Genomic DNA, 27,122 nt, shown 5'->3' with positions numbered 1-27,122 from the left:
ATTCAACATGGACGAAATGACTTAAAATAGTACAGACTTAAAACATGTAAAATACAGAATTTAGTACGCAATGAAGTTTTACCTCAAATCTTGAATACAGATATTGGCTAGAAAGATAAAAGACAAACAGCCAATCATAATACACCAGGCACAACATAGAAAACTAAGAACTAAGCAACACGAACCCAACCAAAATAAGGGGGATCACAGGTCAACATGTGACACACGTCTAGTTGCCCATGTTATTACAAACACGGTTAATAATCTAGTTCGGTATTAAGGTATTTTATCACTTAAACATTTTTAATATCATACCCTTTGCGCATCTTGACTGTGGTCGTGCTGTATCGCATTTTGAACAACTGTCATTCTCCACACTGTTTTCCATATAACATTTTGAGCATAACCACATTTTACTACTTTTTTCCCTATGAGTGTTAAAATTATTTAATCATTTAACAACTGTCATGAAAAAAAATGCGATTAACAAATGATTATGTATGAAAAATTAAAAAAAACACATACCATTGCTCTATCAATTCAAATATGTTGTTTGCGTTTTTTCAGTGGTCATCCGTTTTGTATATATGCATGCGCTGGTTCAATATATTCTTAACGTTATAAAAACCAGAAACTCGTTTCATAGGAATTGAAAAAGAGGTAAGCGAACACATTTTGGTCAATGACCTTTATAAGTTATAAAAGTCTTATATGGAACAATGGCGCCAATTATCTATAGATTAGTTTTTTTTATTTGTGGTTAACATTACAAAAAGTATTCACCATTTTTATAAAGACGTCAATTCGTAAATATAACGGAATTGGATGAGACTGTCAACAAAGTGAGAGGTTTCGCGTTATAAAACCCGGTTTAGTCTGTCCATTTATTACATTTGAAAATACCTGTACCATGTCAGGAATATAACTGTTCTTGTCTATTAGTTTTTGATGTGTTTTGTCATTTGATTTTGACATGTGAATATGGACTTTCTGGTTAGATTGCTCTCTGAGTTAAGTATTTTTGTGATTTCACTTTTTTTCGCTCATTTACTAATAAAAAATAATTTAAAAAAAATCGACATCAATTTTTTTCTGTTTAAAAAATGTCCTTCAAATTCACAAATTTGGACACACTGTCATAATTACTGAAATGTATTGTTTGCACTGTTTAGATGATTCGCAGATTTATTTAACCATAATACACAATAACCTGTCAAGCAAAGAGATTCAATAATGATAAAGTATAGGGAGAGTTTGTTTAAAAAACCACAGATGAATATCAATGTATATGCAAAGTTGTATAACAAAACATAAAAGTGACATGACCCATATACTTGTTTACCGTAACAATGAACCTAACTAATGACGTCAGTTTTGATCTTTTGAGAATATTTATTTTGTCAGAACACTATCTTACAATCAATGTTTTTCAACTTCGAACTTTATCCGGCCTTTTTAACTTTTTTATTTAGAGCCTCACTGATGAGTTTTAAATTTACAAAACGCACGTTTGACGTCCAAATCTTTGCTTGTTATGGTTTGACTTCTCCTGATATAATTGCATTATTGTTAAGATATACTAAATGGACTTGCACGTCAACACATTAACTTTTTTGAACCAGTATTTATGGGATATCAATTGTATCCCCTTAGCTAGAGATGACGTATGCCTGTACGAGGCGTATTCAGCTATCAAAAGGCAAAACAAAATGTCAACATTGAAAGTGAAACGAGGCTGAACTATTTGGTTCGGGGATACGTTGTCTATGCATTCAAAATTGTGTTAGTTAAGAATGTTTTTGAAATTTGAAAATACTTTCACTATATCATAAATCATATTTGATAATTTAAGTAAAATGGGTGAATTGCTAATGCCTCACTAAGAACCAGTTGTAATTAACAAAAGCTGTTTTCTGGACACGATTTGAATTGAGCTCACTGTGATGTAGGGAAAATTCAGTGATTCAATTAAATATAAGAAAAGAAAAACAAAATTTGTTCTTTAAATGCCATATTATCAACATTTTTCACAAGTTTAAAAGGTAAATTATAAATTAAAGTTACAAGGAGTTTCATATAATGAACTGATTCAAATTTACACAAACTAACTTGATAAAAAGTCTGCCTTACCTGCGAAAGGTGTGTGTTAAAAGCTTTATAAAACACACAGATGTAATTCGAGATACCAAAATTAAAACTATAAAAAACTTATTTTTGTACACAAAAGTATACGTGATAAAATCCAAACACTACATGAGAAAATGATGTGTTTTGGAGATGTTTAAAAATGAACGAAAGAGATTGAATAGTACCTCTCTCACAAAAAAAAACCTTGAGTTAATTAATGGTTCAGCAAAAGTATGTTTTAAGAAAAAATGAAGTGCATTAACTGTTGTTCATTCAATATAACGGAATAGACCACTCTTGCCAAAACATTATTTTTTTGAAAATCTCAATCACTTGATTTATAGACATGACTTAGCTTTCTTTTATTTATACTGCTTGTTAGTCTGTTATTGGATGGTCATACATATAGAGTCTAAATTGAGAAGTACATTCAAACCTATGATTGCGTTGGATAAAAACCGCAATTTTTATACGTAAGCATGTAAAAACCTTTCGTTGTAGAAGCGTCTAAAAACAGCGCAAACAACATTTTCCAAAGGACCAAAAAAGTGGAAAAGTATATTTAAACAAAACGCATTTGACTAACAGGTCGAACAATCCTCTTTAACCCTGCTGACTGCCATTTGCGATTGCCAAATAAAATTGATCACAAGATGTAACAAAATGGATCTTAATATGAATTTAATACTAAACAGATAAAAATTAACTTGTGGCCATGATGTTATGCCACAAACATACGGTGTCAATATGTTTTTAGTACACCAGATCCGGATTTCGACAATAAATGTCTGTTCAGTGATGTTAGGGATCAAAACGGTATGTGGAAGGCCATAATAAAAAGTACCCTCATGTTTAGAAAAAAGAACCCTCATTTTTTTTAGATAGACTCTTGAATTTTAAGAGTCAATATAGGATGAACCGGAGGGAAAATATGATACAAGCCCAAACGAAAAAATATAAACGAGTCTTAATTGAAAACTACGTTCAAACCTATGAATGCGTTGGATAAAAACCGCAATTTTTATACGTGTGCATGTAAAACAAATGTCGTTGTAGAAGGGTCTAAAACAGCACAAGCCACATTTTCCAAAGGACCAAAAAAGTGAAAAAGTATATTTAAACAAAACGCATTTGACTAACAAGTCGAACAATGTTCTTTAACCCTTTATATATATAACAAATATGTCTAAGACCATTAGATTATATTCACAGACTATAGCATTTTATATTTTCACAATAAATAGTGCTTGAAATAGAACTTTTGTAGACTTGCTACGATGTTTGCCTGACTTCTCTCCTATTTGGATTCTTTCAGAAAATTGAAAACTTGATGTGTTTGTGCTTAAATGTTCATAGATATGTAATGACAATGACTTTTTACCCAACTAATTAATTACCAGTTCTATCCCGAGTTCATGTGTTTGGTTTTGATGTTATGCTTGTTATTCGCATCGGATTTTGTCTAATGCGTATTTCGTTTCTGTGTGTGTAACATTTTAATGTCGTCATTTCCTTGTATTTAATGCGTTTCCCCCAGTTTTGGTTTATGACCCGGATTTGTTGTTGTCTACCGATTTATGAGTTTTGAACATCGGTATACTACTGTTGCCTTTATTTTCACTCAGAAAAACTGTATAAATATATTTTAATCGGCATTACGCTTTCCTGTGTAAAATTTCACTCTAATAGATGTAATCAAATTATTAATATTGTTTTATTGTTTTTATGTATATATTAATGTATTTTTATCTAATTTGCTTTCAATAATCTTAAATTCAGGCATGTTAACATGCTTATAATTAACTGAAATGTTTTGTTGACATAAAACGAAACCATTAGTGACTATAAGCAGTCAACCATAATAATAAATCAATCTAATATCGGGTCAATGAAATCTTAACTGATCGATCAGTTTCCAGTATCAATCATGGCATAGCTGCAGGATGAATGGATAATTATTTTCTGTTTCAGTTTAAGTGGAACATATCATAAATTTTAAAAATACTTGTTCATGCAAAATTTGAAACAAGAATAACCCATTGACCGGTCGTGAGTGTTTAGTGTATCATTTTTTCTTTTGTTGTTGGCAGCATACATTAAAGTGTGTTTTAGAACTCAAATTTAAAATCATAGTTTTGACCCTTCTTGAAAGATTGCTTTATTTTACCTGTTGCATATATATCAACAACAATCTGGTTAATTCTATTTCAATCAGTAAAGGACACGTTAAAACTGTATAGATTGACATAGATATTTAACGTTAAACATTTCGTGATGATTTTCAGAAAATCATGACAGACTTTGTTTCACTATGGAAAGCACTTTATTTGCTTTTTAAAAAATGATATCCGTGAAGTAGGTTACAAGGTTACAAGGTCACTAGAAGTGGAAGTTTAAATATAAATGCAAGAGTTACTAACTATAAATAAACAGCTGCATGATTGAAGCTTAACAAATATTAGTGACTCGACAATTCAACCATTCAAAAAATGTAAATACTGAGAACTATTTAAATTTAAAAAAACCCCATTCATTTACTGATAGTTTTTATCATCTGAAAATAGCTGAATTTGTAAAGAAAGAAAAAAAAAACAAGGTGTTTTGCGAAATCAATATCGTTTTATTCCTTCATTTTTAATCCTGATATGCTTTTCCTTTTTAAATTGTGTTTCAGTTATTGTAAAAAAAAATATTTATAGGACTAAGCACTACACGCTATGACAGTAGAACATTGCACTTTTTCAATTGGCTTAGTATGGATACTTTATACATTTTGAGTAAAGAGTTTAGAAAATAGACATTGATTATACCCTTTTAATTATCAAATTCATTACCATATACTAATGATGATTTGCACGTTGATATTCGTGTTTCTATACTTTTGATTTAGGTCCATTTTTTTTTATGCGACTGTCATACAATCGAGAGAGGTTTATCTAGCTATAAACCAGGTTTAACCCACCGTTTTCTACATAAGAAAATGTTTGTTCCAAGTCAGAAATATTAAGGTTGTTATGTATTCGTTTGATGTGTTCAGCTTTTGATTTTGTCATTTGAATAGGGGCGATCTTTTTTTTAATTTCAACAGTGCGTTATATCAATACTACAAGCTTCCGGTATGTACCTAGCTAGAATTAATAACAAGCAGTAATGTTGAATTATTTCACACACTTCTTCTTTATTGTCTAAACACATTACTGTGGATTCGTTTATTTTCGTGGGTACCAATTTTCGTGGATTGAGGAAAACTTGCATTTATAACTATATATAATAATATTTGATTTCGTGGTTTTCCAAAAGTCTGCATTTAATCATGCAGAAAATTTGAAATTCATTGAACATTAAAATCAAATACGGTATTTAAAGAAATATAATGAATTCACAGTATTTCGTTTACTTTTTATAAAATAAATGTTGGTATTGTCTTTGTCTCTTACAGATCTATCTTCAATGTAAGTGCCATTTTTTTTTTAAATTTTGGGAATCCGATTTACCATTAAAATGTCAATAATTTATTCTACAAAATCACTTCCATTTTGAAGGTCATCGTCATCTGAATCTAAGGTATCGATTACACCAACATCTCTTCCATTGCGAGGCTTTGTAGTGGAACTGTTGCTATCAAAATCTTGACTTGTCTTTGGTGGTACATACACTTTTTTCATTATAGCTTCCTCTGGCCAGTTACGCATTTCGAATGCGTCAAGCACCCATCCATTATGTTCAGTTTTCAGATTATGACTCAAGTTGAGTGTACAAGGTTCTTTACATTTTCCAAATTTGTGTAATCCACATAAATGCAAGTAAGGACATTTCAAACTTAACTTGCAATGCCCTTGTCCAGAATAATATTTCTGGCAAATAGCAGGATAACGACCATTTAAAACCTTTTTTATTTGTTTATTTTGTAAACTATCCACTCCAAGTTGCTTTTTAAGTTGTAAATTGTGTTCATTTGTAAAATCATGGGCTAATGTACACTTTTTATATGTACAAGCGTTATTTTTAACAGACCGTTGGCAGATGTGAAAATGCGAACAATTTGCTTCTTTACAGCCCCCTGGTTCATGAACATCATTATAATGGAAGCAAACACTAGTGTTCCCAAGATACGGAAAAATATAAAGGATCTTGCCCATATCTTTATAAAGACGAAATTTTGAAGTATGCTTTTCAAACCACAGAGAAATATTGGCTTTTTCAGGAAATATCTTGCACCGCATACAAAACTTTTCAAAGTTGCAGCCTCCACCAAATGTAGTGACGATATATTTAAAAATATCATTTGCATTGATTCCCTTTATTTCGTATTGACAAATGACAGCAACTTGGCTCTGCATGTTATCTGTGCTATCTTGAGATTGCTGTTGCGTTTCTTTTTGGATGTTAACATCTGAAAAGTACCAAATGAATTGTTTATCAAAGGTTTCAGTAAAATCATACATATACATATCTTATAAAAATATACGTGCAATGTTTATACCAAAATACAATATATCATAACTAGAATACGATAAATAGATTACACTACATAAGATGTCTTAATTCGCAAACTATTAAAATATACACCTTATTGCATTTATAAGATATAACAACACATTTATCATGAATCTTTTGAACCTTATCATGCTTATGATAAATCGTCAAAATGGAATTAGCGTAAAAACGTTATACCCTTTACAATATAAAAGGGCTATCTGACAACTCTTTATATCATCTAGGGATTTTTCAACTAATAAAGTAAAGATTTCTAGGGATTTTGAGTATAATAAATTACTAAGTAGCAACATTCCAGCAGCACCTGCATACGGGGTATATATCTCCCAATTGATACGATATTCCCGTGCTTGCATTTCCTATCATGATTTTCTTGATAGAGGGTTACTGCTTACAAGGAAGCTTTTAAACCAAGAGTTCCAAATGGTGAAGTTGAAATCATCCCTTCGTAAATTTCACGGACGCCATCACGAGTTGGTTGACCGTTATGGAATAACCGTTTCACAAATGATATCGGATATGTTCCTTACGTCCCCTTCCCTTTCATGAATTTGACCTACCGAATTAGACTATTTACCGGATGTGTAATCACATAAGCAACACGACGGGTGCAGCATGTGGAGCAGGATCTGCTTACCCTTCCGGAGCACCTGAGATCACCCCTAGTTTTTGGTGGGGTTCGTGTTGTTTATTCTTTAGTTTTCTATATTGTGTCATGTGTACTATTGTTTTTCTGTTTGTCTTTTTCATTTTCAGTCATGGCGTTTGTTTTAGGTTTACGAGTTTGACTGTCCCTTTGGTATCTTTCGTCCCTCTTTTACACCAAGTAAAAGTATGATAATGTTCACTAGAGATGATCCAGGGGTACATAGTTATTGTTTGGATTGAAACACTTTAAGGTACTCTATTACCGTTATGTGAATTACTTTGTGTCTTTTGAGTAGGAAACATATCCACTTTGGTACAATGATCAGGAGCTGATGAAACGTCATCTGTGTCATTATCGTAAACCATCGGTGTTTGTGTTCCTTGGCTTTGAGAAGTCTTTTTCATTTTAGAGTTACCCGAACCTGTAATACAGTTATAGTTTATATAATAAGAACGCCTCAACAATTAACAACAGATCAAAGATCAGATCGTTTTATTGGATCACCAGCTGTGAAGGTGACACACGGCTGAAAACACTTATGTTTTTAATTACTTTAAATATCAGCTCAACAATGTTAAATCTGCATATTTGCAATCTGATTCATAACATCAATTATAAATACGATATAGATCTATTCTAAAATTATAAAAATATATATAAATCAGATTTTTATGTAATTTATGTTCGTACAGTGTCAATGTAACACCTCTCAATATATATTTTGTCCTGTGTTCTGATTACCTTGAAATCAGTAAAGCATATTTTATTAGAACGTTTATAATGATTTTAACGAAAAAACACGGTTTCTATAATTATCATTATTCTTTATGAAACATTTTTTTCTACAAACTAAATTTAATCGGCGAACATGAAAGGCATGTTTATACTGTAACCACACCTAGGTTGAACGTTAAATTTTTATTCAGTGTTATTTAAATGTTGTAACGTATTAATAAAATCAACGGTACCAATTTTGTTGCACCAGATGCGCATTTCGACAATACATGTCTCTTCAGTGATGCTCGTGGCCAAAATAATTGAAATCCAAACCATATATAAAAGATGAGGAGCTATAATCCAAAAGGTCCAAAAAGTATAGCCAAATTCGTGAAAGGAATCAGAGCTTTGCATGAGGGAGATACATTCCTTAATTTATAATAATTTCTAATATTTTGTAACAGCAAATTTTAATAACACAAAAAATCCGTATTTTCATGCCAGTACCGAAGTACTGGCTACTGGGCTGGTGATACCCTCGGGGACTAATAGTCCACCAGCAGAGGCATCGACCCAGTGGTAGTAATAAAATCAACGGTACCAATTTTGTTGCACCAGATGCGCATTTCGACAATACATGTCTCTTCAGTGATGCTCGTGGCCAAAATAATTGAAATCCAAACCATATATAAAAGATGAGGAGCTATAATCCAAAAGGTCCAAAAAGTATAGCCAAATTCGTGAAAGGAATCAGAGCTTTGCATGAGGGAGATACATTCCTTAATTTATAATAATTTCTAATATTTTGTAACAGCAAATTTTAATAACACAAAAAATCCGTATTTTCATGCCAGTACCGAAGTACTGGCAACTGGGCTGGTGATACCCTCGGGGACTAATAGTCCACCAGCAGAGGCATCGACCCAGTGGTAGTAATAAAATCAACGGTACCAATTTTGTTGCACCAGATGCGCATTTCGACAATACATGTCTCTTCAGTGATGCTCGTGGCCAAAATAATTGAAATCCAAACCATATATAAAAGATGAGGAGCTATAATCATCATAGTTTAGCACACATAAATGCTAAACAATTATAGGTAACATACTTAAAAAAATAGTTGTGAGGATATAACTTAATAAGTTCATGTATTTAAAACTATTGATAAACTTTAGCAGGTTTTTTTTTTATATGAACTGGATTTTTAATAAAAAAAAAAACATATTCACCTGCGGAAAAAGTATTCTCACCGCATAAAACGGCGCGTGCTTTTAAGTGTATATATATATTAAATGTTGGTGAAAAATACGTATTTACAATTTACAATTGGTTTTGGTAAATAATTTTCATTACATACATTTTTCTCGGAAGATGACATTCTTGTGAAAAAAAAACAACGTTTAATGACATGCGGAGAAATAACTTGATGTTGAGATTGATAAGAATAAGAGAATTCAATTTGTGAATTGTTATCTTAAATTTATGTTGCCGCTGGGTATTTTTATAATATTTTCAAATTAGTTTTTAAGGGTATTTTCAGTACAATATAAAAAAAAATACAAGCAATCTATCAAATCCCAGAGTAAAAAAAATGTATAGAAGTTTTGTTATAAAAATCCATTTTATTAGCAAAAAAAGAACAAGCTTTAAATTATATTCAGACCTTTTCCTGTTGTACATGGCAACAGGAATGACAAATATTGCACCACCTATCAATTAGATGTTTCATTATAGTCTTATGTGAGATTGTTTTTATTCTGCATTATTATAATATGTATTATCAAATTATTCATTGATATGAATTGCTTATCAAGAGGCGATTTAATCTAGAGGTGTGTTCCAGATGAAATATGCATACAATATGGAAACAGGAATATATAATATATATTCTATTCTAGTAGACATTGTAAAATTTGGTATATTTTTTGTTATCTATATTATATTTATTATGAGATATGCATGCATCCAAACATAATTTTTACATTTTTAACGTTTCATTGAATGATTTGTCTTACATATCAAAGTAAGATACGAGAAAAATGTATTAGTACAAATACGATATTTAGATAAAAATAATCTGTGTGCCCCGTTCCAGAACATTAAATGGTCGTCTATTTGTCATGAGGTTTTAAGAGTACTTCAATATTTTAGGAGGAGTTGCTTCTATGCTCCAACTCCTAACAAACATTTATTTTCCATACTGCAAGTGATTTCATCTATATTCCAAACGCATGTGTTATATATCAGAATCAACTTCAAACTAAAAAAATCAATGGTTTTCGTCATCATGGGCATGGAATCACAAACATGAAAACCGTCTATTTTTTGTGATGCAGTGCATAAAACAGTAAAATATTGCTTTTTGATATAAAAAATCTGTGTTATACACGACAATTTTGATTATTTAAAAAAGAAAAAAATATGTCTTCATTATTCTTTGCACCTTTTACATTCATTGCAATGCTAAAAATATCTTACCCATTTTATGTTATTATCTATGTTCCGGTAATGCAGAATGAAATATGAATACAATTTTGAACGTAAAAAAGAATTTCGATATTTCCATCGGTTATACAGCTAGCCGTTTTGCATAATGATGCAGGTTATGTTTGTTGTTTCCTAGGATATGATCGTTATTTTTAACGTCATAACGTGTATGTAAAGGTACTACATTTGACATTGATTTTTCGGAAATTGACGTAATGCGACACTTGTTTAATTATCTATGCTCTGTTCATTGATCGATTGCATTTGAAAAAGATATTTCTAATAGATTGTAAGGTGTTTAAAGGGTTGAAATAAAATTAATAGTTTTGTTCTACAATGAATGTACTGGATGCATGTCAAGACATAAGAGTCTTTTTGTCGAGCCTACGACTTTTGTTGCAAAAGCGAGAAACAGCGACCTTACATTCCGTCGTCGTCGTCGGCGGCTGCGGCGACCACAAATAATAACTATGTGGTGAAGTTTTTGAAATCTAAATAACTTTCTTAAACTATATTGGATTTCTATCAAACTTGGACAGAAGCTGGTAATGATTACAAAACAGTCTTAAAAAGTAACTTTTGGAAAATATCCAGTGTATCTTCTGGTTTTTTTAAATTTAAAAATGAACTAAGTTGTTTGTTTACAACTTACATCTCTAGCATCATTAGACATAAGTACACGATTCAATAGAATTTCCCCACCTACATATGACAAAACAAAGAGGTTGTGAATTTATTAAACACTGTTAAAGATCTCTTTTCAAGTTCCTTAATGACACTCTGACATTTAAGACAAGAACTACTGACTTAGAATAAGCTATTGAGAAAAAAAAATAATTTAGTCGTGAATGTTGAATTAATTAATTTCTGATGAAACTTATTTTCTGCTTAAAAATGGACAGTAAAATATGAAGTTGTGCATAGTAACATAAAGTATGATGTCGGGTAGACCTACTAAAAGGCTAGATCAAAATAAAATGAAAAACGAAGAAAAAAATATTATTTAAAAACAAGTTTGTATTTATCGTTGATACTTGTAAATAAAAGCTGACCCGAAGTTAAGATGTATTATGTGTATCTACAAAATCGAAATACATTACATATAATAATGATATACAGAGTATACATTAAGGAACTAGGTACATTGGTGATTTTTCGGGCAAATAAGATCAGTCAACATCATTTGAAATTGACCTAAGACTGGTTTCTAATTTACATAATAATATAAAGATCTTGACAGTTTTAACTGTAGGTTTATTCGATGACTAACACAGATGAGATTGAATGATGATGGAAAGCTTATATTTAAGTTCTGAAGGGAGAGAATTGTTTCAAAATATATATAGACAATTGCAGAGAAGGCATGGATTTAGTGAAAAAGAAAAAAGAAAATCTTTTTGTGTGTTATGTACTTAAGCACATCAATCACATTCGTTTGATGTGATTAAGCTTTTGATTTTGCCATTTAATTAGGGACTTTCTGTTTTGAATTTTCCCGGGAGTTCAGAATAAATTGGGATTTTACTTTCCATTGACAAAATTCTTGCATACGACTCGTCTCTGTTTTTTTGTTAATCTTTTTTTAGAAGTTATTATGTATTATGTCATACATGTATTACATCTATGATCATGTGTATGTTACTTTAAGATTGATATGTGTTTTGTGTATACTGAAACTTATGAAAATCTCATGATTTTACTTTTTATAGACAAAGGTTAGAAAATATATATATATTAAATTCTATTGGAAGTATTGAAATTTCACAACTTTAAATGCAAGACATATAATTTAGATTTCAAATTTGAAATGATTGATTGATTTGTTTGATCTTATTTAATATACTTTCGATGATCATCAGAAAATATTTCATCATTGTATATACTAAAGCTAATCTATATATTTAATGAAAGACGAAATTACTTATTACTGTATATTACATCCCATTGTCTGTCTCAAATAACTCCTATTCTAAAATAAACGTAATTGTTTACACTTATGCGCGTTCGGCATTATTAAGTGGGACAAGAAACGTGCAATTTATATTGTGGGAATAGCCAGAAAATGAGTGTACAGAAGAAATAAGTATTATCAAAACACGAAACAAATACGAACGGTACTGGGAAATGTAAGTCCTTCAGAAAAACTATTTGCAATAAAACATGTAAAACGCAATATTTAAATTTCGTTATTTTTATATTTATTTATTTCATTTGACTTTATTTAACTTTCATTATCTAGCATACATTTTTCCAAAACATGACAGTGATCGACAGTGCAAGAGTTGACGAGCACTATCGGGGGCCTCCAGTTTATTAAAGTTGATCACATGATATTCAGATTTCAGTTGTTGATCACGTGGCACTGTTAGGATATATAAGGATTTGAAATTGAAAGTAGAAAAAAGGTAAAAACTAGTAATTCAGTTTCAACTTTTAAAGAATGCTATTGTGTATGGTTTTTATGAAGCTGTTACGTTTTTGTTTATAAACAATGATAATTTGATGTTTTTCTATCAAATTATTATTGTAATTTTCACCAATGTAGAAAATAACTCCAGTTACTCCCCTTAAATTGTTTTACAAGTAAGAGCTTTCTAAAAAGCTGTAAACTGCTTCACTATATATCTTAACTAAAGGTTATGTTGTTGAATTAGGGACTTTTCATTTTTTATCTGGGAGGGGGACTGGTCAAAGTACAGGAGGGATCGAGTATTTTTCTGTATGTGGAGAAGGGGGGGTTCAAATCTTTTTTATTAATTCAAAGTGGGGGGATCAAGTTTTTATACACATGAAAATAAGTATTTTACATACTTCAAGAGACAAAATGTGTAGAACATTACAACAGTCAAATCAAAATATATTTTTAACACCATTTACATACAATGATTAAAGTAAGACATCACAAGACTTTGGTGATGTGGGAAGCTGCAGCTTCATTATCCAAATAATTCAGTCGTTATACATGTATTTCACTCACTTTATCACTAAATATAAAAGCCTCACAACCAAACTTTATTTTAATTATCTTATTAGTTTGAGAGAAATTAAGTATAAATCAAAACGAAATCTACAGCAATTTGTGCCAAATTTTGTCCAACATACAAACCACGCAACATTATGAAAAAACATATGATAGAGCAATAAACTCTGGCAATAAATGCTCCTATAAATGATTAAATATTTATCTACTCTGCATTTGAATATTGATTTACATTGATAATGATTCTGAGACGAAGACGACCACAATGTATTGTTTTGTTTTCATAACAAGATCCCAATGTGTCCATTTATACCTCTAACTCCCTCAAAATGTGTACAATTAAAGGTTACTTACCGTTACTATCACACATTTGTGAATGAAATGTGACAATAAATGAGTTATTGAATTGTTCAAGCTGAAAGCATGAACTATCCAGATAAAAGGTTAGTGACTCAAATGATGTTTCAATAAGGCCTTACGTAAAGTTTAAGTTTAAGCAGCGTTCATATACTAGATTCATCTTAATAAATAATGTGTTGTTAATGTTGTTTCTGTTTCAAAAAGTTATTTTTTGAGATACTTAGGATAAAGTTTTCTTTTAAAGCACAATATAGGAAATTGGAAAAAATAATTAGAAAACAATCCTAAAAGCACTGGCTTGCTCTACCTACTTATATTCATGAAAAAGGCCTTATGGAAGAGCACTATTTCAAGACAATTTTCCCTCAAATATGTTTTCATTATCAGTTTTCGTGAAATTACATGTGTTTTTTATGTTAACATTTTCGTATGTAAATAGATGGGGGATCAAATTTTTTAAATGTTTTTTCTGGGGGGATCAAATAAAAAAAGCGAAATATTATGGGGGGATCAAGAAATTTTATATTTTTGATTTCGAAATGACTAGCTCCCCCTCCCAGGTAAATAAAGATAAGTCCCTAAATAATGAAATAGATTTATTTTTAGACGTAGATTAATTGACAATGGATGTTTTAGACTTGAAATAACAATTTTTGTGTGTATCTAAAGATGATTTTCCAAACAAAAACCAGGCTTTTGTTAAAATAATGAGAAAATACAAAATATTGGAAAACAAGTAACCAAATTAAAAGAATGGGAACACAGAAAGATCATACCATATGCAACACAACAATACCCACACTCTAATGTGTTCGTTGCTTATGCACCAGAATCAGCTGTATATCTATTATGAAAATAAGCTTGGCTGATTCATTTGGACAAATACTATGATTATAAAAATGCAGGAATCACCCAGGACAGGTGTTTAAAGAACACTGAAGCTATTATATATGTATATTTTTCTAGTTTATCAAATCGTCCAGAAAGTTTTCCCCGAGAATAATACACTGTCAATATTTTTTTTCAAGGAATCCTAATCGAAATAAATATTTATATACATTGTATATACTTTTTAATCCGAGATTACTCTAACGTCCAATGCCTGTTTTACCAGGCAGTTTTAAAAAGTAATGTAATAATGTTATTTTGATGCAATGATTTTTATATGGTTAAACAATGTTTTTCTTAAAAGCTGGAGACGAATTGAACAAAATCGAGGATCGAAATAATCACATATATAAAAATCTCTAATTCCAGTTTATTTTTTACATTAGTGTACTGCATGAATGTATCATAATTGTATTATATTAGTTATGCCAATAAACTGCATTATGAAATTACACCCACAATGTCTTTTCATAGATGGCTGTTCAAAAGACAGATCTTTCCGAATGGATGGAAAATAAAACATTACCCGAATGTATGATGTATATGTTGAAGAATGAAATTTTATGTGATGTGACGTTTCTTGTTGGTGAAGATTGCAAACCCATCAAAGCACATAGATACATGTTGTGTAGCCGCAGCCAGGTTTTCCATACAATGTTCCAGGGGTCAATGCCGGACGATATAAATGTTCCTGATCTTGATGAGAATACATTCGATTTGGTATTGAAGTAAGTCATTCAAAACTTTTTAATGCTGATGAACAAAAACGACTGAGATAGATGTGATATATACTATAAACTTCAGAATTTGTTTTTGTTTGAAATTGTATGTTTTATTTTTGCGATAATTGTAAAAGATGAAGAAAACTTTACATAGAAATAATAATCAACATAACCAAAATCTTAGTCAATTCTTTCTAGAGGTTTTAACTTTATGTGACGCTTTTACATGTTCGGTCAGTATTTGAATTTGAGATCTTGCACATGTGAGTTCAAACGAAATGTATGTTTAACTTAGCAATTATATGAAAGCGTATGGCCTTTGACAATGTCAACAATAGTACGGAAAACACAGCAAAGAAATCTTACTACTAAGAAACATGAAACCAAACACAAAATTGGAAGTATTCTCAGGTTCACATGAAGGGTAAGCAGATCCCGCTCCACATATGGCACCCGTCATGATGCCAATGTTAGTAAATATAACTTATTGGTGCAAAACCGTTTAGTTATTAAGTCTGAAAGACTCCATAACCTTGTAGACCTTGTATATACAAACCAATAAGGTTTTGAAAATGTGGAGGTCCAAAGGGTATGATAATCGACTTGTTGCAAGGACCGGCATAGTTTTGATTTTGCAACAGAAATAATAACTAAGACCAGCAGATTTTCTCCAAAGGCTGTAAAGATACCCCCTCCCCAAATATTAGGAAAACAATGTTGGAAAAGGAAATGATGGGACTTACCGAAACAAACAAAATTAAGGAACAAACTATGGCTACAAATGATAAACAAATCGTATGATTTCTTTGTGATTAGAAAGTGATAAAATTTAACATGCATATGAGCTTACAAATCATAATAACAAATCACGAACGCATTGCTTACAATTCACAAGAAAATCATTAACAAATTGTCAAGAAATTGTTTTGAAATCATTAACAAATCAGAAGTAATTGCTTTCCTTCTTCAAGCAAATCACAAACAAATTGTTTTCAAATCGTAAAGAAATTGTAAAGAAATTTTAATCAAATTTTTAACAAATTAGAATTAAATCATATATTCATACCCCAAGCTGTCACAACCAAATCGTTATTCAATTGGCATTCTTCATCAATTCACATATATAATAATAATTTACATCCAAATCAAAAATAAACACCCAAACTCTGAAGCGAAATTGTCTTCATTTTACCTTTAATAGCTTCTCCTCTAATTGTAAAAAGGAATACTATATTTTGTAACAATGAGGGACGAACTTTGAATATGGTGAAGGTTTCTCTTGCTTTTCTCCCGAATTTGAATATAACGAAATTTGAAGAAAAAAAACATAGGCAGCCACGTGTACCTAGTAGAATAATGTCAAATAGGTCCACATCTGCTACATTGTAATAAAGCTTTATCCATTTTGCCCGGAACCTGGTCAGTAAAAAACAATTAAAACTGTAAACTTGCCGATGATTTTTGTCCGCTGGATCGGTGAGCTATTCTTGAAATGAATGTTTTGATCTGTTTACACATTTTTCACACATTTCCATTTTGAAACCTAATCCTTACAGCACAAAATTATCCTGATTATATCGAGATACTGAAATGCACAGTTTCTGGATTATCTAAAGGTTAACGTTTGAATAGTATTAGATGAATATGTGAAATTATAAATAAATAACTGAGATTCCTTACGACCGTCAGATACTGAATAAAACTCTTCATCTTGCTACCTTCTTTGTTCAGTTAATATAGAACAGTATTCGAAATATGAATTTGGGTTCGCACTGAAACCCGGACCGGACCGGACTCCGGACCCGGACTTGGGTATGAAACGCGGACCCGGACCCGGACTGGTCGCCGGACCCGGACTGAATGCCGGACCCGGACTGTGTTTTTTTTTACCACTTTCAGAAATATTTTTTTAAGATTTATACTGTCATATAATAAATAATAGTATAGTTTAAAAAAATCCACATTCCGAGCGCAAAATTGACCAAAAAGATTAAAGTAAAGTAAGGAAGAGATAAAATAATTCCCTTGTCGTTATTGTTTTATGGAAATTAATAAAATCTTTTTATTATCAATGAAAGCAAATTAAATTTTTATTCAAAGGAAGAGTGAAGCGCAACAGTTTGAAACATTCGAGGATTATATTTCTTTGTTTGTTTTTTTCTTCTAGACATAAAGGGAAAAATAGAATTCCTGCTTTTCTAAATAATGCGCCCGTGTGTTTATATTTCTCTAAGAAACTGTATAAATAAATTTTGAGTTATTACGACTTTTTTGTCTTATGACTCAATGTTTTACTTCTATAAATGATATATGACGGTTATTTTCTCCCTCTTCATAAACATTTATCGAAATTTACGAATTTAGCCTTAACTTGTGCTTTACATGCAATTGGACAAGAAATTAGATCTTTCTTGTTTTGGCAGTCTTAATTAATCACTTTTAATATTAGTTCACTTTCATGAGAACATTAATATTAAGCGTTGTTATGTCACTGTGTAATGAAAGTCTCGTGTTTTATTGGGTGTTTGACATTTACGCCGATTTTTAAAAGTTTCGATCTTTCATTTGCGCCGATTGTGCACAGGTAAATTGCAGGTGAATATCACTTTCTATTCATCAATATAAACCTCTTTCGTTAGCGAGTTGTACATATCAGAATTGTCAACTAGTATCATAAGAATTCCTATGATCTCTTATTGTTCCTCCGAATGTTTATGATATCTTATTGTTCTTCCAAATTCTTATAATATCTTATTGTTCCTCATAATTCTTATGACTTTTTATTGTTCGCCGAATTCTTATGACTTGATTTTTCCTCCGAATTCTTATGACCTCTTGCTGTTCCTCAGAAGCCTTGTGACTTTTTATTGTTCATCCGAGTTATTATAATCTCTAAGACTTATAGTTCCTACGAATTTGTATGCCTTTTAATTGTTCCTCTTAATTCTTATGATCTTTTACTGTTCCTCATATTGTATTATTGACAAAGTTTTACACAGACTCGCTTTAGGATATTGAGTTAATTGAAAGAAAACGAAAAAAGAAGACACAACCAGGAATTACTTACAAGATAAGTTAAGGCTGTTGGTAATTCAGTGTTTTTAAAAATAACCAAAATATAAACCATGATGGATTGCTTTATACCTTTAGTTGTTGGCCATGTACTAGCTGTGATCAGTAACTGCGAGCATTCTCATATTTGTAGTTGGTGTCGTTATGTTGTGTGGCTGTATAAGTTGTATAAGTACCCATCCAAGTATTAGTACCAACCCAAGTATACTCTGTTTTTGTAAATCTATTTGTATCCATCTGATGAGTTAATATTTTTTTCAACTGATTTTAATAGTTTGTTCTTATTTTACAGCACTGCCCCAAGTTAAGGGGGGGCTGTCGCCTTCAAACGAGTTAAAACTGGCAACATTAAGTATGTGCCTGTCCCAAGTCAGGAGCCTGCAATTTAGTGGTTGTCGTTTGTTGATGTGTAATACATTTGTATATATCTTTCATTATAGCGATTTCTTTTCCTTTTGTCATTATTAGGGCCTTCTATAGCTGATTTTCTTGTATGTAATTTGCTCAGTTTTGAAGGTCGTACTGTGACCTATAGTTGTATATGTCTGTGTCATTTGGTCTTCTTTGTCAGCTCTCATTTGCAATCACATCACATCACATCATTCTTATTCTTATATCAACATCTCAAATAACGCTTCACTGGTCAATAACTATAGTATTTTAATTACTCCATTTTTTTCTACAGTAAAATAAAAAAAAAAAGATATACTTGCTTATTTCGGATTGTCATCACAAAGTCTATAAAAATAATTGAACAATCAGATGTGAAAAGGTGTCAAAGACTACACTATCAATCATAATCAAGCATGTATAGAAGTTAGATTTAAAGGGGCATAAGCTACGAGATATAATGAAATAATAAATAATGTTCAATATAGTGAAATAATTTTATTTGACAATCCATTGTCAAAATGAACTGAGATACCTCGCTTAAGAATTATTCACTCTTAATCTCCGTATCAGTAGTATTCCTTTGGTAAGAAATACAGAAATAATCTTGTGTTATATACAATGAGTGGCATATTACAAAGGCCGTATCCATTAACCGGGATATTTTTTACCCCAAGATGGTACTCTGAATAAAATATTATGCAGCTCCTGATTGGATGATACAAAGTTTAAATTGCTCCAATAAAATTTAAGCAACGATCGATCATCCATGTAATACACAATGTTGAACAGGTGAGTCCGGACTGTGACCTGACATAACCCCGGACTAGTTTGAAGTTTACTATACCTGCGTGTATTGCATTTCGACGACTAACTGTATGTACACTGTTTATTGTCGTAAAGTATATTGACGGGACCTTTGATCAAGCATGTAATACAGAAAACAATTATAAGTTATTTATCCGACATTTAACGAAACAATTACATGTACTAGCCGAGTCCGGATGGTGACCTGAAGTAACCCCGGACTAGGTGTATTCGCAAACTATAGACATCGATAGAGATATAAAACTTCACAAATTATTTGATGAAACGAACTTTATCATTTTTATTCATTCATTTTCTTGCTTACTGGATTATCGTCTGAAACATTAATAAAAGACGTTTACCCGAGAATCAACAAAATAATACTAGGCGAGTCCGGACCGTGACCTTAAATAACCCCGGACTGGGAGTATACAGATTGTATATAAATATACCAAATTATTAGTTAAATTGAAAGATTTTTTTCCCCGTTTTTCTTTTGGCTTTTCCTTTATTCATTTTTCTATTTCTTAAATTATTCGATAGTCATCGGAAAAATCAATAAACGACATTTAAGCAGCGATCACCCATGTAATACACAATGTTGAACAGGTGAGTCCGGACTGTGACCTGACATAACCCCGGACTAGTTTGAAGTTTACTATACCTGCGTGTATTGCATTTCGACGACTAACTGTATGTACACTGTTTATTGTCGTAAAGTATATTGACGGGACCTTTGATCAAGCATGTAATACAGAAAACAATTATAAGTTATTTATCCGACATTTAACGAAACAATTACATGTACTAGCCGAGTCCGGATGGTGACCTGAAGTAACCCCGGACTAGGTGTATTCGCAAACTATAGACATCGATAGAGATATAAAACTTCACAAATTATTTGATGAAACGAACTTTATCATTTTTATTCATTCATTTTCTTGCTTACTGGATTATCGTCTGAAACATTAATAAAAGACGTTTACCCGAGAATCAACAAAATAATACTAGGCGAGTCCGGACCGTGACCTTAAATAACCCCGGACTGGGAGTATAACACATATTTTGTTGTATTGTTCAAATACGTAAATATATATTTTTTTTTGAATTAATGGAAAATAATAAATTAAGTAAACTTCACTATGCTTATCCTTCAAGAGCATACAGCCACCTTTCGGTTTATATAAATTTTTTTTTTTATTTTGTACGAGGATTATTTACATTTTAGTAATTTCTTTACATTTGCACTGTACCTTTATTTTGTCTTGTATACTTGTTGTACGTTCTGTTCCCACACTGTGTATACACAAATCTTAATAATATTACCACAAAACACAGACAAGTTTAATTTTTTTAAGTGTCATTTAAACCACTCTAAAGTAAAATTCCTTTACAAATGGAAAAAAATGCTGAGATTTTCGTTTCCGTTCTCTAACATACACGAAGGTTTGACTTTACCAAATGTTAGGAAACTTCTACACAACAAAGAGATCAAGTTCGAATGTTGGTAATGTCAATGAAACCTTTCTGGAGTTGTTATACTACGTAAAAAATAAAAGAAATAAATGATATATGATATGCAAGCGGGTACATTGTCTGTGTCCCATGGACACATTCCCCATTTACTCTGAAACATGTTATGTTCATACTGCTGCTGAGTTTCACAATTTTTAATATATGTAGTAGTTTGTCGCTTGCCTATTTTGTAAACGGAACCTACAAATATTGAAGGATGGGATCCATAAACAGTTCAACGTTTTTATTGAAAATACCTCTACTCCATTTATAGTTGTACATCTTGCGGTAAGGATACCATTGAAAAACATTAACTGGCACAAAAGGACGTCTGCCAACTATAGTCGTTTTTAAAATATTTTTTCCTACGTTTATGAAACAAATAAATGTCTGAGAATATAAATAAGATTATTGCTTAAATCATTACATAGTTCAAAGTCAAACTAGCGGTGTTCCGTGTAAAAACAGTTTTCAAAATATCATTTTGGTCATAACACTTTTTACATTTGTTTATAATTCGGTCCTTCCCTAATTTATCAGCATGACTAATGGTATTATTGCCAGAGTTATTGTGAGGTGACATGACTAGGTATTCTTGCCATTTCCTATCGGACTTTTATACACTCATTACACAATTACGTAATGCAGGTTCATGCATCGCGTCACTAATGCCCATATAAACTACTGTCACGGTATGTATCAGGTCTGGTTATACAGGTCTGATTCATTTTCATAATTATTATAGATGTAATGCATCTTGTATATTTCTGCCAAAATAAACTTCCTTCTGGATAGTTTCAGAAACATAATAATTGTATTATATGTCTCTGATAGATGAACAAAAAAAGGAAAAAATAATTTTAAGAAAATCAACTTTCTCCCTATAATTTATAAAAAAAATATTTCTATGGCTTTTTTTTAAAGTCATTTGTAAACCTTGATACACATATATATATATATATATTTAAACTCATTTGTAAACATTGATACATATATATATATATATTTAAAGTAGTTGCACAACTGTAAATTGAAGATTCAGAATCATTGCAAGTCTAACTTGCATGCTAGACTATACAAGAGTAAGAGCAAAATTTGATGATCTCATAATTAATATAATGTGTTACGGTTCTCCAAAAATTATCTTCCTTCCACTTAATTAAAAAAGAAAAGGTATTTATAAGAAAATTCATAATTTTTGACAGTCCGGGTCCGGCATTCAGTCCGGGTCCGGCGTTCAGTCCGGGTCCGGGTCCGGGTTTCATACCCAAGTCCGGGTCCGGAGTCCGGTCCGGTCCGGGTTTCAGTGCGTACCATGAATTTGACCTCAACCGGAAGTCAGAGAAATAGAAAAAGAAAGAAAATTTAAATGAATTAACTTTTTATTCATTGTAGCAAATCATCAATAAATCACACCAAGATAGCTTATAAATTTAACAAATCATTTTCAAATCATTTTTTTTTATATTCAAAGTTAACAAATCATAACAAAATCACACCATTCTAGCTTATAAAGATAACAAATCTCTTTCAAATCATTTCATATGATATTCTAGGTAAACCAATCTTAAAGAAATCACAAAAAAACAGAAAACAAATTACTTTATACAAATCATGCAATAGAAAGAAATCAGTTTTAATGAATTTTGATAATTTTGTTTGTTTATGATTTGTTTAATGAATCGCAAGCAAATGGTACTAACAAATCGCAAACTCTCGATTTGAAAGAAATTTTGTTCATTTATTTTTTTAGTAAGTGTTTTTTTTTGTATAAAAACGGTACAAATATGTTTTTACATTCTTAATATGCTTAAGTCAACTATCATTAAAATTGGGAACATGGACCAGTGTTTATGGTATTAATAACAAGAATGTGTTCAAAGTACACGGATGCCATACTGAATCATTTCCAATGTTCCATGGACCGTGAAATAGGGTAAAAATCTAATTTGGCATTAAAATCAGACAGATTATACGATAGGGAACATGGGTATTAAGTTTCAAGTTGATTTGACTTCAATTTCATCAATAACTACCTTGACCAAAAACTTTAACCTGAAACTCACACTTTCATTTTCTATGTTCAATAAACCGTGAAATAGGGGACAAAAGTCTAATTTGGCTTTAAAATTAGAAAGATCATATCATAAGCAACAAGTGTACTAAGTTTCATGTTGATTGGACTTCAGTTTCATCAACAACTACCTTGACCAAAAACTTAAACCTGAAACTACCACTTTCATTTTCTATGTTCAATGGTCCGTGAAATTGGGGTCAAAAGTCTTATTTGCCTGTAAAATTTGAAAGATCATGTCATAAGCAACAATTGTATAAAGTTTAAAGTTGATTGGAGTTCAGCTTCATCAAAAACTACCTTGAACAAAAACTTTAAGCTGAAGCGGGACGAACGAACGGAGCCACAGACCAGAAAACATAATGCCCCTCTACTATCGTAGGTCAAAATCAGTCAAAAAGGTGAGATTGACCTCTCCTATTAATGTGAATAAGAGCTATAAGTTATGAGGGGAATATGAGGTTATATATTAACTCTTCGAACTCACAACACAATTGTGTGTATTTTCTTTTTTATTTACTACATGTATATATATTGACATAATGTTCTTTATTATTGTACAGATACATTTACAGTGACGAAATTGAGATAACATGGGAAAATTTAAGTGATGTATTGTATGCAGCCGACAAGTACATGCTTTCAAGAGTTAAACAGAAGTGTTCAGATCTTTTAAAAACGACTGCACATTCGTCTGATGCAGTTGTTGCCCTTTCAATTGCTGCACAATTCCATCTTGAAGGGCTTCAACGAGAAAGTTTGCAGTTTATCGAAAATAACACGAGCGCATGTCTAGCATCTGTCCATGCAAACAACCTCTCGAAAGAATGTGTAGAAATTATAATACAGTCCGACTATTTAACGTGTACGGAGACGGATATCTGTAAGTTTTTCTTAACTTGGACTGACAAATGCATTGAAACAGCACACTTAGAAAGAAATCCCGAAAATCTAAGAAGCGTCGTAGGTAATCTCTTATATCTAGTTCGGTTTCCATTAGTGGACAAAAAATATTTTTCTCAGTTTGTGTCTCATACTGGTATCTTAACTCTTCCAGAAATTGTGAATGTTTTTCGATCGCACTATGGAGAAAAAAGTGATTTGTTTGTAGAAAAAACAAGGGTGCCACTGTCAAAAAGGGTGACACATACTTTTACTCGACATGCAACTCGCCGTCACGGTTGGACTGCACGAGGTGTAGATGCTCTTAGTATTGAGTCGGATAAAAACATACGGATAAATGAAGTCACTATTTTTGGACCAACAGCAGAAATATTATCCAATCTTCGGTCATTTGAGTTTGAGATTTTAAACGAGAAGAACATACGTATTTATTCTTCGAGCCTCAACCTACCATTAGAAGCTACAACAAGCAAGAAATATACTTTTGGACCAGTACTAATAGAGGCAAACAAATCACACACTCTGCTGTTAAAGGACATCAAAGTAAAAACATATTATGGAGTCAAATGCAAGACTTCCTTTACAGCAAACAGTACAACAGTTACAGTGAAAAATTCAACAATGTGTACCACTGGAACAAACACAGAACAAGGACAATTTGCAGGAATTTTCTTCATTTCCTAATTTACAATCATGACATTTAAGGTGGTACCTAACACTACAGGGAGATAACTCTGTAAAATCAGCTAAACGTTTTAATTACGTTGTGTTGTATAGGGAATATTAAGCTACTCAATGATCAAAATTGGTGTTTGTCAAAACTGCTATATAACCAGTGTATTTTTTCTGACAAAACGGTTGGTTCAAATTTTTTGATTCTTTTTATATTTTTGTCAAAGGGTCAAAGTAAATACTTTGTCAAAATTTTAAGAAAATTAAACGAGCCAAATTAATTTTAGTTAAAGTGTTAGGTACTACCTTAATTTACAATCATGACATTTAAATTTAGATACCAAAATATATCACGATTTCCTACAAGAGAAAGTAGTTATAAGGAGGAATTCGAAATGGCAAATAAATTGCAATGCCATACGATATACAATTATAATTATCTATTAGTACAATGCAGTTTATATTTGTTTTACCTAGTTTGTATCGCAGTCAATCACCTATTGCATCAGTTTTTGTAACTCAGTCAATTTTATCAATATGACAAAAAATATTTGTCTTACATTTGGAAGGTTAAGCTAGCTATATGGTCAGGTTTAACCAACTTTTGTCTCCAGAAAATGCCTGTAACAATTCAGGAATATGACATTTGTTTTTAACTCCTTCTGTTGATTGATTGCGGTGGATTTTGTCAGTTGTTATGCAGTTTCCCTATTTGAATTAAATGCCTTGGAGTTCAGTATTTCTATTATACTTTTGTATTGTTTAACACCTTGAAACAAAAATATATTTTGACGGATCTCAATATATGATATTTAACGTATAAAGACGTCTTTCATATCTTAAACATTTTGAGGAAATGTTTTTCAACAATCAATGTCATCACTCGACATTCCTCTTTAAACCAACTGTGCACTATATGTTGCGACTTCTTGTTAACTTGTATGAGGCTGACATAAACAAAAGCTCTGTATTAAGTACAGGTATCAGAGCATTATCCTTGAACATCACATTTATGATATAATGATGACAAACATATAATACATATATATATATATAATACATATAATACATATATATATAATACATATAATACATATATATATATAATTGTATTATATGTCTCTGATGCATATGTCCTCTCACTCATTAATTCAACATTTCTATCCTACCGAAATGGGAATAAATGTCACAAAAGATACAGTTAAGTCTGCCTCATATCATACATTTATAATCTGACAAAGAGCGTCAGTTGAGGCGACCGTTTTCGCAAAAGCTTCCAAATAGAGAACTTTTTTTTAAGCCGCAATATTCTAGCAGCACCTGAAAATGGAGTATATATCTTTCAGTTGATACATTATTCCAGAGCTTGGCTGCGTTACCTTTTATGATTTCCTTTTGCAAGTGATTTCGATTAGCCCAATGAGACTTATCACCGGATGTTTAAATTCATGAGCAACAAAACAAATGTAACATATGAAAAAGGAGCTGCTCACCCTTCCTGAGCACAACCCCGGTTTTTGGTGGGATATGTGTTAGTCAGTTTTTAGTTGGTTTTTTTTCCGTTTTGGGAGGTGTTTCGTAATTTTCGTCCCTTAATTGTCATTGTCAGTTTGTTTTCGACGTACCAGTTTGAATGAGCCTTTTATCTACTTGTATTTCTAAATTCCAAATACATATACATTTGTGTGTTTACAGTTTCTGTTTTCGCCATTCAGATATATACCCTTAAAGATTATATTTAAATAAATATGGTGCAAATTAAGTGAGGCTAACTTAATTATTCGCAATTTGACATTTTGCAAACATTATAAAAAGTTTGAAGGAATATGGTTGAAAACTGTAAAAGAGTGATGCAAGATACCAGAGGGACAGTTAGACTTATAGATAAAAAAAATATAAACTGACAACGTAATGTCTAAAAAAAGAAAGAAAAAAGACAAACAAACAAATAAAAATACACAAGACACAACTTAGAAAACTACAGACTAAGCAACATGAACCCCACCTATAAGTTAAACATGTATAACTTTGGGTCATCTGAGATGCTACAGAAGGGTAAGCAGATGATTATAAAACAGTACCTTCTTTCCTCTGCCTGGCCTATAGACTTTTTGAATACTCATTAGTGCAAGCCAAATGCATTATACTATCAATTGGATATGCATGTCATGCTAACTGTCTATAAAACGGAATAAAAAAGCAGATGAATAGTTTCAGTTTTAATAATTGTTTAACAAAAATGACAACTGCTTTATCCTTTAA

At 31.4% G+C, this 27,122-nt stretch overlaps 2 protein-coding genes across 3 annotated transcripts; one reads left to right on the top strand and one right to left on the bottom strand.

The window, feature by feature from the left end:
• Positions 1-5,296: 5,296 nt before the first annotated feature.
• Positions 5,297-10,647, bottom strand: LOC134693215 (uncharacterized). Of its 2 annotated transcripts, none has more exons than XM_063553953.1 (3): positions 10,469-10,647; positions 7,536-7,694; positions 5,297-6,520 (listed from the first exon to the last, which is right to left on the bottom strand). In XM_063553953.1, the coding sequence occupies exons 1-3, from the start codon at positions 10,470-10,472 to the stop codon at positions 5,640-5,642; spliced, it is 1,044 nt and encodes a 347-aa protein (XP_063410023.1). In that variant the 5' UTR covers positions 10,473-10,647; the 3' UTR covers positions 5,297-5,639. The 2 variants fall into 2 exon arrangements, with proteins under 2 accessions (XP_063410023.1, XP_063410024.1); XM_063553954.1 differs by having other exon boundaries at positions 7,551-7,694.
• A 2,081-nt stretch (positions 10,648-12,728) lies between these two features.
• Positions 12,729-25,258, top strand: LOC134693214 (BTB/POZ domain-containing protein 3-like). The gene is made up of 3 exons (XM_063553952.1): positions 12,729-12,882; positions 15,180-15,433; positions 23,849-25,258. Exons 2-3 carry the CDS (start codon positions 15,180-15,182, stop codon positions 24,870-24,872), a joined length of 1,278 nt encoding a protein of 425 aa, XP_063410022.1. The 5' UTR covers positions 12,729-12,882; the 3' UTR covers positions 24,873-25,258.
• The last annotated feature ends 1,864 nt before the right edge of the window (positions 25,259-27,122 follow it).

The sequence above is a fragment of the Mytilus trossulus genome, chromosome 12, assembly GCF_036588685.1.
Source record: "Mytilus trossulus isolate FHL-02 chromosome 12, PNRI_Mtr1.1.1.hap1, whole genome shotgun sequence".
In the NCBI taxonomy this organism is placed as follows: domain Eukaryota; kingdom Metazoa; phylum Mollusca; class Bivalvia; order Mytilida; family Mytilidae; genus Mytilus; species Mytilus trossulus.
The sequence above is the reverse complement of the archived record's forward strand: the minus strand, read 5'-3'. Positions and strand labels throughout refer to the sequence as shown.

What these genes read in the sequence shown, in the direction of transcription:
- LOC134693215 (XM_063553953.1), bottom strand. An exon ending in ACAAAGTAATTCACATAACG is followed by an intron (nt 6,521 to 7,535) that starts GTAATAGAGTAC and finishes GGTACTTTTCAG; the next exon opens with ATGTTAACATCCAAAAAGAA.
- LOC134693214 (XM_063553952.1), top strand. Translation starts at nt 15,180, where the DNA reads ATGGCTGTTCAAAAGACAGATCTTTCCGAATGGATGGAAAATAAAACA. An exon ending in ACATTCGATTTGGTATTGAA is followed by an intron (nt 15,434 to 23,848) that starts GTAAGTCATTCA and finishes ATTATTGTACAG; the next exon opens with ATACATTTACAGTGACGAAA.